Source organism: Magnolia sinica, chromosome 11 (genome assembly GCF_029962835.1).
Source record: "Magnolia sinica isolate HGM2019 chromosome 11, MsV1, whole genome shotgun sequence".
NCBI lineage: Eukaryota > Viridiplantae > Streptophyta > Magnoliopsida > Magnoliales > Magnoliaceae > Magnolia > Magnolia sinica.
Window position 1 is genome coordinate 23,002,284 of NC_080583.1, and position 12,341 is coordinate 23,014,624.

Genomic DNA, 12,341 nt, shown 5'->3' on the forward strand with positions numbered 1-12,341 from the left:
ATGACAGGGCAAAGCTTCATATCAACCACCTGACTGTCGTCAACAAGGCTGAAGCCTCTGAAAAATTAGAATCCTGGATCCCAATAGGACCTACAAACCTGATTATAATCTCTCATTTCTATCAGGCGTCAAACCCCCAACACCTGCAGGGCCTGGATTGCTCCAAGAACACCCATTGAAATTGGGTTTGAGGACTACATATTGATGCAGGACATGAAAATTAAATATGATATGCGAGATTTCAGGCTTAAGATCACGTTAGTTCAGAAACAATTACACAAATTCCATATCCCACATGAAAGTCCAAACATTCAATTAAGGGGAATCTATGCGGGTCCAGGCCTACACATGATAGGGATGGATCAATAAAAATTATGAACCAAACGATACTCAAAGATAAGAAATAATCATCCACACATGCATAGTAATCAGTCCCTAATCCAAGGGATTCACCAATTTCAAATCAAAGAACCCTAGGGTAAGAAAAGGGGCATAAAATTGGAGATTTGAGTAATTTAGGGTTAGGTTTAGGGATTTTGGGTGAAAACGGAGTGAAAGAGAGGAAAGAGACGAACCAGAGAAGTATCGCACGCGTGGACAACAACAACAGCCCAGACGCACGTGCGTGTGATCACGGCCGCACGTGTGTGGGGCCCACTATTCAGAAAAAGGCCACCTTAGCCCTGGTCGGCTAGGGATGGACTCCAAAACCCCCAAATCTCAGCTCGATCCGATGTATGGTTTGTGCGTGGTGCTCCGTCGAAGTTTCAGCCCTCCTGTAGGGCCAGATTCTAAAATTCTGAAGTGGAGAGGAGAATTGCTGCAATAGATGATTGATTCGAAGTATAGATGATGGGGTGAGATGAGAAGAAGGGATGGTAGAAGATGAGCAGTAGAGATGGCGATGATTAGGGGCGAATTGGGATAGATGTGGCTTCGCACCACGGTAGTTAACCCTTCGATGAAGGGAGGGCTTCGCACCCAATTAGGCTTCACAACTCAGAGAGTAGGAAAACGCAGAATTTTTATTAATCTTCAATGAATCAAAAGAACTACAAGGGGTGCCTATTTATAGGGAAAATCCTATACCTCAAAACTCGCACCATGTGCGCAACCTATTACTTGGTGATGAAGTAAACTAAAATAAAAACTAAACAAAGAAATCTAAAGCGTTCATGATGTTCTAAATAATAATAATAAGCAAAACCTAAAATATGAAATCAATCCGACTAACGGGCTATGATCATGAGATCCCATGATGGGCTTTTCTTGATTATCGGGCCCACTCTTTTGAACCAAAACTCCGTCTTCCAGTATGGGAGCCCTCCCTGGACGTCGTCATCGATCCAGATCGATGGTGGGGCCCTCCTTCCAAGAACACCCATTGAAATTGGGTTTGAGGACTACATATTAATCAAACTCACAAGAAGAATCTTCTCTGAAGTCTTCAAAATCCAGCAGCAACAATAATAACAAAAAAACAAGTCTAAAGACAGACCCATAAAGAGTTCAATCAGCACAAGTCCACACACAAGCCCCTACAGTTTGGGATGCATCAATTTAAAGCTCCCTAGCGTAACAGTAAACTGTACTTAGATTTTAAGCCTTCATTTATTCCAAGCTCATCTGTCTATTTCTGTATAAAAGACACTCCAACTTGGACCTGATTAAATGTGATGTGATGGCTCCATCATCACTCATTTGAATGGCAGAGATCCTCCGTCAACCGCATCACTTCCTAATGACATTTTTTTTTTCCGGTTTTATTACACACACACAGAGAGAGAGAGAGAGAGAGAGAGAGAGAGAGAGAGAGAGAGAGAGAGAGAGCTGGTCTCCTATGGTCCACGGGAGACCTTAAGTACTGTCTTGAGTGCCACCCCCACCACCAAGTGTGCCATCCCATATTATCCCCAAGGCCCAAATATCAACCCTATCAGTGATTCAAGTGGGCCACACCAAGGGAAATAGTTTGGAGGGTGAGTGTCACCTGTGCACTTGTCAATCATTTGGTTCACTTGAATCATGGATAGAGCTAGTTTTTCTTCCCTAGACCTAAAATTGGGTCATTGACTTGCTGGTCAGAGTGGATTTTGGAAATCATGATGGTGAGGCCCACCCCAACTAAATCATCCTTTGCCTCAAATTTATGGAGAAGTCTTTGTGAACGCGGTCGATTCTACAGGAGGTGGTACAACTCTTTACCATGGTGTTAAGACTGTGGGACCCACTATATGTATTTGTTTTATCCACACTGTCCATACATTTCTCCAGCTCATTTTAGGGAATGAGCCCAAAATTGAAGCATTTCCAAAGCTCAAGTAGACCACACCACAAAAAGCGATGGTGATAATGACGTCCATCAAAACCATCCTAGGCCCACCCAATGATGTTTATTTGTCATCCAAACTGTTCATGAGGTCTCATAGGCCTGGATGAATCCAAAACACAAATATCAGCTTCATACAAAACTTTTGTGGCCACGTAGGCGTTCAATTTCTACTATATTGTATGATGCGGTCCACTTGAGATCTGGAAATGCTTCAATTTTGGGGTTATGCTCTAAAATGAGTTGGAGAAATGTTCGATCAAACACATACATCACAGTGAGCCCCATAGAGTCTTCACACCACGTTAAAGGGATAACTGCCTCACTGCAGAGTCCAGAGTCTAGTCCACAGTCCAGTCCACGTAAAATTCTTTTACGTTAAAAATGTAAATTCCAAGTAATGAGTTATATAGATGGCATGGGCCCCACCATCATGAATTTTAAAATCCACTCCAACTTGTAGGTTAGGGATCTAATTTTAAATTGATGGGAAAAAAATCAGCCCAATCTATGATTCAGGTGGACGGCATGGTTAGAAACAGTGTACGAACAACTCTCACCCTCCAAAATTATTTTCCTTAGTATGGCCCACTTGAATCACAAATAGGCCTGATATTTGGGCTTTTTAGGCCTAACATGAGATGACACACTTGGTGATTGGGATGGATTCCGTGTAAACATCATAGTGGAGCCCACCTGAGCTGGCTAGGCCTCCAGACTGTAAGTGGATTACGTGGTGTGCCACACCCCACCTTGATTGTTTGTTTATGTCACCATGTTCTGTGGGCCCAACCATGAAGTATGTGTTATATCCACACCGTCAATCCATTTTTTGAGATCATTTTAGGGAATGGGCCAAAAAATGGGTCAGATCCAAGGCTTAGGTGGACCACATCACAGAAACCAATGGGGACCATAACACCCATCGTTGAAACCTTCCTAGGGCCCACCATGATGTTTATTTGCCATCCAACCTTTTCGTAAGGTCACATAGACCTGGATGAAGGGAAAACAAAAGTAACAGCTTGATCCAAAACTTCTGTGGCCCCCAAGAAGTTTTTAATGGTGAGCGTTCAATTGGCACTACTTTTTGTGGTGTGGTCCACTTGAGCTCTACATATGCCCCAGATTTGGGCCCCTTTCCTAAAATGACCTCGCAAAATTGATTATCGAGGTGGTGGTGGTACGGATCCATAGAATTTTGTGACGTCAACCCACCACACAAAGACCCTAACAGGACAGTCTGTCTCTAGTTAGGTACTGGGGGTAGTATCCAATCTGTGCTTGTCCGCTTCCCCCAAGATTGTAAATTTCTATTTACGGCCTGGTGTGCAGGAGACCATTATATATATATGTGTGTGTGTGTGTGTGTGGAAATGGTACTATGAGGTTGAACTGTGTGGGCCCCACTGTGATGTGTAATGGGCATCCATGCCGTGCATTTGGTAGGTCCCCTCTAGGTTATGGGATCTGCAAAAAATCAGCCGTATCTGGAACTCAGGTGGGTCATACCATTTGAAAACATAGAAAATCATGCTTAAAACATCTAAAATCACTTGGTGGGGCCCACCTAAGTTTTGGAATGGCCTGAAATTTGGTGTGACCTCTCATCCAAGTAGGACACACAATGGATGGGCTGGGCGTCTAAACCACATCTCACTAGGCCCTACATAGAATTAGGAAGATTTCAATGGGCAAGCATCCACTCTTGACCGTTGAGAGTGGTGCAGCCCACCAAAGTCATGGATTGGTCTGATATTTAGGGCCATGGCTCACCATGGAAGGGTGCACATGATTGATGGGATGGATGCTGTCACACATCATGGTGGGGTCCACAGACCTCATAGTGGTACCCCCTCACACACACACACATGAGAAAGCCTCATATTGGTTGGACCACAAGTTACACTCCAGCCAGTGGGTAACTTCCATCCTTTCATGTGCTTGCAACATCCACTCTGTCCAATAGGTTGGCCGCATTATCAGGATTTCCTAATGCAAAAATCAGCCACATCCACTAATTGACTTGGTGACCCTTCTATTTTACTATTTATCAATGGTTAGACATTGTTTTCTAGGTGGACCCATCTGATGAGTAAATGGGGCTGATTTTTGCATTAGGTTATCATCTTGGTGGGCTCAACGTATAGGGAGGGTTGAATGTCACATTTCACTTAATAAGATGGAAATTATATGTAATATAATATGATATAATGTAATTGAAATTCACGTCCTAAGATTCAAGCTTGATTACTGGATGTCTTATTGTTACATTCTTTCCAATATCAACTAAGATCCAGGAGAAAGGAGAGATGCCCGAAAACTTTCCTCTCTGTAGCCATACAACTCCCATGCCAAGCAAGAAAATCCTGGGTGGGCATCATCACCCAGGAGTCCCCTATAAGATTAATGAATTGTCACAAAACTGCCTATGAAAACGAACCATGCATGAGATGAACCACCAATTCTCGTCCCGAAGATAAAGTGATGCAAACATGGTCTCTTCAGGCATGAATCAAAAGAGGATGAGGGTTCCCACCTGGTTGCATGTGTCACATGTGTGGGCCCCACATGGTCATATGCGTAGTCCCATTCCCACCATGTCAATGGTAGTGCATGGTAGGTTCCAAGTCTCTTTAGGTGTTTTAAGTTGTCCAAATACCTTCTAATGCTTGTATTTTAAAATTTTTAAAGAAGGGGTCTATATCGGCTGGAAATTGTCCTCACCATGGTTCCAAGAGCATGATTACAAGCTTGAAGTAAATGAAATCTGTTTTAACTTTAGAAGGTGATCCTTCTCTACTATTTGATTGTTGCAATTACAACAGTGAAGAAAAATTGATGGGAGAAGTGTAGACTAGAGGAGTCCATTGTATGGAGAATGTATTCTGTTGTGCTTCTTCTCTGGTTCTCTTGTGTGGCGTTGCTTGCAAAACAACAGAACTTTGAGGCCTAGATTCCACTTGAGGATAATCTTGACTCTTTGATGTTGTTTGTTGATTATTGTTGATGCCTCATCAGAAGCCCAACAAGACTCAATCTGGTCATGCTCGGGAGAATAGGCATCCATTATGAACTGTGCTATTCTAGCTAGAGACCATTAAGATATTATTCAGGTCCTGATACATCATGACGCCACCATTCCTCTAATGTTTAGCTAGAGACCGTTAATTGCACAATGATTCTATTCCATTGCTCTTACAGGCATGCATGTTTGTGGATTTTAATGCTTTGTGACGGACTGGAATTTTTCTTAGGATAAAAAAATATGGGTCCCTTGGGTTCCCTGTGTGCCCTGATTAAGAAAAGAGCAATAGTTTGTCTTTTAGCCCATCAAAAAGTTGGGAAACCATTGTTGTCATCGCGTGAAGGTAATTAAACAACCAAAAGGTGGCCCACCTTCTTTGTAGATGGGGTAGATGTGGAGTAGTGATCTTTGCTGGAAAAAAGTTGAGCATGTAAATTACCTTTAGAATGATAGTTTGGCAATGATACAGCCAAAAGCTACCTTTTAGTTGTTGGAAAAAAGAAAAGAAAAGAAAAAGAAAATACCTGTAGTGTGTGTGTGTGTGTGTCTCATGTTCGTTTTGCCTTGTTCCAGTCCAAAGAGACCAAGGAGAGATGGGAAACCAGCTACAGAGAGAATATCTTCCAACAACCATAATGTTGAGATTGCGAGTCCAGCAAGTGCTGATCAAAAGCATCGTAGGCGGTTACAAGATGCTTTGCCCCTAGAGGCTCCACTAGCGCCTGACTCTAAGACAAGGCCTGATGTAGACAACAAAGGATCAGAAAAGAAGACTGAAGAACCACCAGATGCCACCAAGCGATCTTCCAACCCGACTGAAGTACCCCGCTCTCGATCTTATTTCCAGGTTTCGTGTCTGTTTCTACACCGTTGCTACAATCATCATCATCATAAGCATCTTAGCCTTTCTTCCAGCAATTAGGGATCGGCTTTCAAATGCTATATTATGTTCTTTGGAATTGGCCACAACAGCCTCACAATTACCATCCATGGTCATCTAGTGAATGCTTTAGATGCAAATATTTTAAATTGAGTCATTGAGTGGACTTGACCCTGCTGGACAACCAGTCGAGTTTATGGGTTTTTGAAATACATTTGCAATCCATGGGACTACGGTTAATATTATGAGAGGAATTGCATGATCTTTGGTGCTGGGACATGCTTACACTCATCCTTTGCTACAACCTGTTGTTTAAATGTGCATGTCTTCCTTTCTCATGTTTGCTCTGTGGTCTGACAATTGACAAGTGCTTCCTTGTGTGACATGGATCCTACTACTCCCCTGCCCCCCCCCCTCTCTCTCTCTCTCGTGCCTTTTTTTTAATTTCTTTTTGTGCTAGAGATTTTTCTGTAATCTTGATCTATTCTGCACAAATACCTGCTACATTGTTCACCTGATCTGCATACTGTGTATTTATGCAGACGTAAATTGCCATGATTTCCCGCACTTTGCAACTTGGGCTATTGGAATTTATCTTGGTCTTAACTGATACCAATTGGTTCTTTGCTGCCTATATCTTTTAGATTTGATCCGTCTTCTCTTTTGAATCGGTTATGAGAATTTAATGCTTGGTATTATGTTTCAAGTATTAAGCACTTTGGACTTGGTATTGCATAAGAAACTCCTCGCATTTCTCACCCTTAAGAAGAAAGTATCACAAGGATCAGCCATTCAAACTATGATACTTAAATATGGATATTGATACGGTAACAAATACCAGAATGGAGAAATGACTCTTGTTTTTCTCATTAGTGCAGGATAAGGATAAGGCTCTTCCATTCATAACAATGCTATTAATATCTAACCTGCTAGAACTGTATGATCTAATCTATTAATTTGTTGTTTTATTAAACAAGATTTTTTTCTCTAATATTTCAGGATTGCTAAATTTAATTATCAGGTTAACAGTTTTTGTAGTACCGTATCATCTTCATCATCAATTCATCTTCACTATCATGGCCTTATCCTAGCCATTTGTGGTCAACTTTATGAATCCTATTTTGCCAAAATTCCTAAGGCCATACCCTCACTAAGTGAAATGGCTTTCATGACCTCTATCTGAATCCTTTTAAGTTTTCCTCTCATCCTTGTTTTTGGCCCTTCAACCGTAATCAGAGTTCCCTTCATTTACCAGCCTGGTCTTCGGTTTTCTTAGCAAATGGCTGAACTGCTCTGTATCATTTTATTTCCATTCGGTACTACTTCAAGGTTGCATGTAATGACCTTGTTCTTAATTCTATCCTTCGTAGTCTTCCCACATATCTGTCTCAATATCCTCATCTCTCTAATGATCTTTCTCTGATCATGTTGCCTCTTAATTGCTCAATACACTGACCCATATTGCATAGCTGGCCTTATAGCTGTATTATAAAGTTTTTTCCTTAAGTTTTGTTTGCCCACGGTGATCACACAGCACTTCAGAGGCGCTTCTCCACTTCATTTTTGTCTACCCAGTTATAGTTTTGTTGTTAACATCCCCGTCATTCTCTCCATCTTTTCAATGATAGAGCTGATATAACAAAATATGTCACTTTGAGGATTTTCCTTACCATCACTTTTAACTAAGGCCTGACATCATGACTATTCACAAAGCTGAGTTCTAAATATTTTACCTGGGGAGTGCTCCCGTGTACCGGTATCACCATAACCTTTCAGTGGTACTGGCCAGATGTGGGGTCCAGTGATATGTTTGAGGAATCCAACCCTGCCATTAGATGCATCACCTCAAAAAACCCCAGCCTGCCAAAATAAACTCAGGTGGGCCTATAGTTAGTAAAATGGCATATGGCAAAAAAGATTACGGGAAATGTTCATGTTTAATTCAGTCTAGATCATTAAAATATGGTAAAAATTTCTGTAAAAAAATGGAATAACCAAAAATTCGGAGAATGAAAAGTTCAGGTTTAATGTGATTTGCACTAAAAAAAGCGAGTGAAACAAACAGCTATATGTGTGTATATATTATATTTAAATAAGGTTAATAAATTAGTCCGTCTCTGCTAACAATTTTCACCTTTTGCTCAATTTTATTGATGGGTGGCAGCTACCAATCTTTATCTTTTAAATTGCCCCTCCCCCCCCACCAAGTTTTTTTTTTGAATAAAACGTGTTCTATTAAAAAAGTGTGTTTAATTTGGTGTGAAAAAAGTCTTTTTTGCCTATCTTTTGAAATATGTGGAGTTTTAAACATTTGATCAATTATAGGTTCTTTTTATTTATTTATTTATTATATATAATATAGAGTTTGAAAATGGAGTTTTGCTAACTAGGGGTGGGCCACATCATGTAGAACATGTTATTTTTTTTTTAAAAAGGTAACTGAATTTTTTAAGAAACCGTGCAAAGGCGGAAAAGAATACAAAAAGGAGAAGAAAGAGAAAATTACAACCCCAAAAGGGCAAGAACTACGCAAGCATCTAAGTCCTTAACCCAGGAAGTCCATTCCACCACCCAATGCACCTCCTTGCGATAAATCTGATCTTCCAATTCCGATTTATTTTCAAAACAGTGCATGTTTCTCTCTCCCCAAATGGCCCATAAAGACGCCATCCCTGCCAGGCACTAAATCGCTTAGCCTTCTTTGCCAGGAATTGTTGTTCCCTTGCCAAAGAAAACTCCTGCGCATGCTATCACTATTTGAAATAACAGATTGGGGCAAAGAAACAGAGATCGAAGATGATGGTGGAAGCCATGAAAGAGATAGGGGATAAGGCTTAGATGATGATGGTAGAAGCCATGAAAGAGAAGCAAATCGCCGAAACGCTAGAGCTAGAAGAAGGAGAAATACTAGAAGAAGAAGACGAAGACAGTAGCTGGACCAGAGTGACTCGTAAAAAAGTGAAAGGCTCGATGCTTCCCAAGCAGAAGAAAGATGTAGCCAGCTATCCTACTCTTATGTAAGAGGGTATCCAGAAGGATGGAGATGCATAAATTTCTCAAGAGTGTTCGGAAAAGCGGGGGACGTGATGGATGTGGTGATCCCCAAGAACAAGAAAATTGGGTTTCCCCGCAGTTTTGCATTGGTCAGGATGAGATCGACGTTCGAACTCCACAACGCGATCAAAGCTATCAACGGTACAAGTTACGGTGGAAATAGAATGTTCGTCTAGAAGGTGAGATTCGGACCGTAGAAAAATAGGAAACGAAGTCCTCAAACCACTAATAATTCTTCATCGCAACATCGGGGCGTCCCAATCAAACAGCAGAAAACTTTCTCAATCAAAGATGCGGCCTCAGTTTCATTCAAGGAGATCCTCGTAGGTCAATCGTCCTCTTGAGGAATCATAGCGTGTAATTCATCGGCTCAGTTGAATCAAAGGAAGGACGTTCCAACAAACGAGTAGAAGTCGGAACCCACAGAAGCTAACACAATTCATATACGTCAGGATTCTATCGATAGCTATAGGAAGGCACTAGAAGGAACTCTGGTGGTGATGACTAGAGCAGACTCCTCGATATTGGAAGTATATGGCTAGAGGAAATAGGCGGGTTAGCGGAAGATGCATATGACTTGAAACCCATCGGTTTTAACGAATTGTGGCTCACGATGTCTCCGGGAGTTGACACTGATTTTCTTCTAATGGTAGCAGCTATCCATAGTCATGGGCTGGTTACTTAGATCCTATCTTGGAATCAATTCTCGGCCTTCAGACATGAAGACATATGGCTGTTGGTATGGTCCATCCCTCTAGAGCTGTGGAACAAAGATTTCTTTCTTCAAGTAGCTACATGTTTGGGAGAATTCATATAGCTAGATTCTAAAACCAGATCGGGAGACGAGATGGGGGTATTCAGATTCGTATTAGGAGGAAAAAAGGATTTCAGCTGCCATCGTTCATCAAGATCGTCGTAGGCGGAAGAACGCTTCTGTTGCTAATTCAACTGGAGCCGAACAATCAGCCCATCGCTAGATGGGGAGACGTTTGGAGATCGAGAAGAAAAGGAACAACATCTGGTTCCTCATTGCCCGGAGCAGGGAAGGATACAATTCCAGGTGCCCTGCGATGTCGAAGCTCGGATTGCCAACGAACCACTGGAATCTGTCCCGCGGAGTACCGAAACAACATTCGTCCATCTGTCCAGCTCAGCCAGTGGTGGAGACCACCATGCGCCAATGGCAGACCTCTCCTACTGTTAGTCCAGCAGACACGCGTCCGTGTCCGATCGCCCTAGAGCCGAGAGCACGACTCCCAAAGCATCAGAGAATGTAAGCTTTTTGGAAGCTTCTCCTCCTTACAAGCAAAATACGTGGCAACGGACGAGCGAGCAGGATCACACAGAAGGAGGTACGTGTCACCCATTAGCCTCCCAAGCGCCTTTTGAGATTTATCCTCTGGGTAATTCTCATCGCGACCGGTTGGCCCAACGAAGGATAGGTTTTATCCATCGGGTATCGACAACGTAAGTATTGAGAAGGACATGTTGCAGCAGGAGACGACGCTCCTTGCCAGTCATTCAGATATGTGTCTCCATTAGAGTGTATTTGCTCCGTCCATACGTGCACATCTAGCAGGTTTTGATCAGGCCACGGGTCATTAGGCGAGCATCTCGGATTCTGCCGAAGGAGACACGTGCTGTGCGATTATCATTTCCTCGCACGATCCCGCTACACCCTCCAAATTTCCAACGGGTCCTTCAGCCAGCACATGCGAATCTGAAGTGTGCCTAACTCAGGACTTCGCCACGTGTGCCAGATCTCTCTCTGTGGGTTTTCACATGAGACGGGTCGATCATCTTGAGGCTTCTTAGCGAGCAATATTTCCTGACCCTAACTTCTTCAACCTGCATTTGCTACTTAGAGAAGACAGCTTCCTTCAGGCCCCATTTTCTCCCTCGGAACTTCAGGAATACGAAGGCAGTGCAGCATCCCCCCATTCCCCTACTATTTCGACTTGCTCCCAATATACCCCGACAGGTAGTCTCTTAGAAGCGGATTCCTCCATGGCGCTGCTCGTTCAGGAAGATCTGCGAATCATTGAAGCCAAGCCGTTGCAGATGAGGGCATGCAACCCAACAGAGGAAATGGAAGATAACACTATTGCAAATCAAGAACTGGCTAAAGAAATTCAACAGAAAAGATGGGTAAGGGAAGCGGTGGGTCACATCGGAAGATCGATCGGTCTATCCGTTGGGGATCACCCGGAGGACTTCGTCTCGCTATTCCACTGTATTGAAACTCGGGGTCGGCTTCTATCCCCCTCCAGATCTCCTAAAGCCAGATGACCCAAGCCAAAGGCCAACAGAGAACTTCAAGTGACTTGCATTAGCTCCGGTGGGATGGTTCATGCTACGGTCACAGAAGGCCGAAGGGGTCCATCAGTTTCCAGATGTTAGTCTTATCTTGGAACGTTCGAGGGGTGGGCTCAAGTCGGAAGAGAAGCATCATCAAAGACATGCTTCAGAAGTAAAGCCGACATCATCTGTTTACAGGAAACCAAGGTTTCCAAATTCTCAGACAGATTATCCCGATCTTTATGGAAGTCTAAAGACTTCAAATGGGTGACATTGAACGTGGTTGGCTGTTCGGGAGGGGTGGTTATGGCTTGGAATTCTGCTATTTGGTCTCTAGATTGCAAGTGGGTGGGTAAGTACTTAGTTTCCATAATCCTTAAAGACACAGCTTCGAATTTCTCGTGCCTCTTTACCTCTGTCTATGGCCCCAATCTTGCAGATAGAAGGTCTGAATTTTGGGAGGAGCTTACACAAGCCCGAAATTTATTCAGCGGTCTGTGGTGCTTAGGTGGGGATTTTAACATCACAAGATTTGCAGAGGAAAAATCAAGCTGTCGCAAAGTTTCCTTGGCAATGAGGCAGTTCTCCAAATGGATCAACAGTCACGCGCTAGTCGACCTTCCCCTCCAAGGAGCCAGATTCACCTGGTCGAACGATAGGGCGAATCCAATCCGAGCGAGATTGGATAGATTCCTCCTCTCCATAGAGTGTTTAGAACAATTCCCCCGTTTATCTCAATCGGTTCTTTCTAG

At 42.8% G+C, this 12,341-nt stretch overlaps 1 protein-coding gene across 1 annotated transcript in view; it reads left to right on the forward strand.

Annotated features, from left to right (window-relative positions):
* Positions 1–12,341, forward strand: part of LOC131218954 (uncharacterized) — a 40,552-nt gene that overhangs the window by 9,108 nt on the left and 19,103 nt on the right. The window contains exon 2 of the mRNA XM_058213873.1: positions 5,931–6,204. Within this exon, the coding sequence (XP_058069856.1) occupies positions 5,931–6,204 (274 nt within the window). The remainder of the gene's footprint in view (positions 1–5,930; positions 6,205–12,341) is intronic.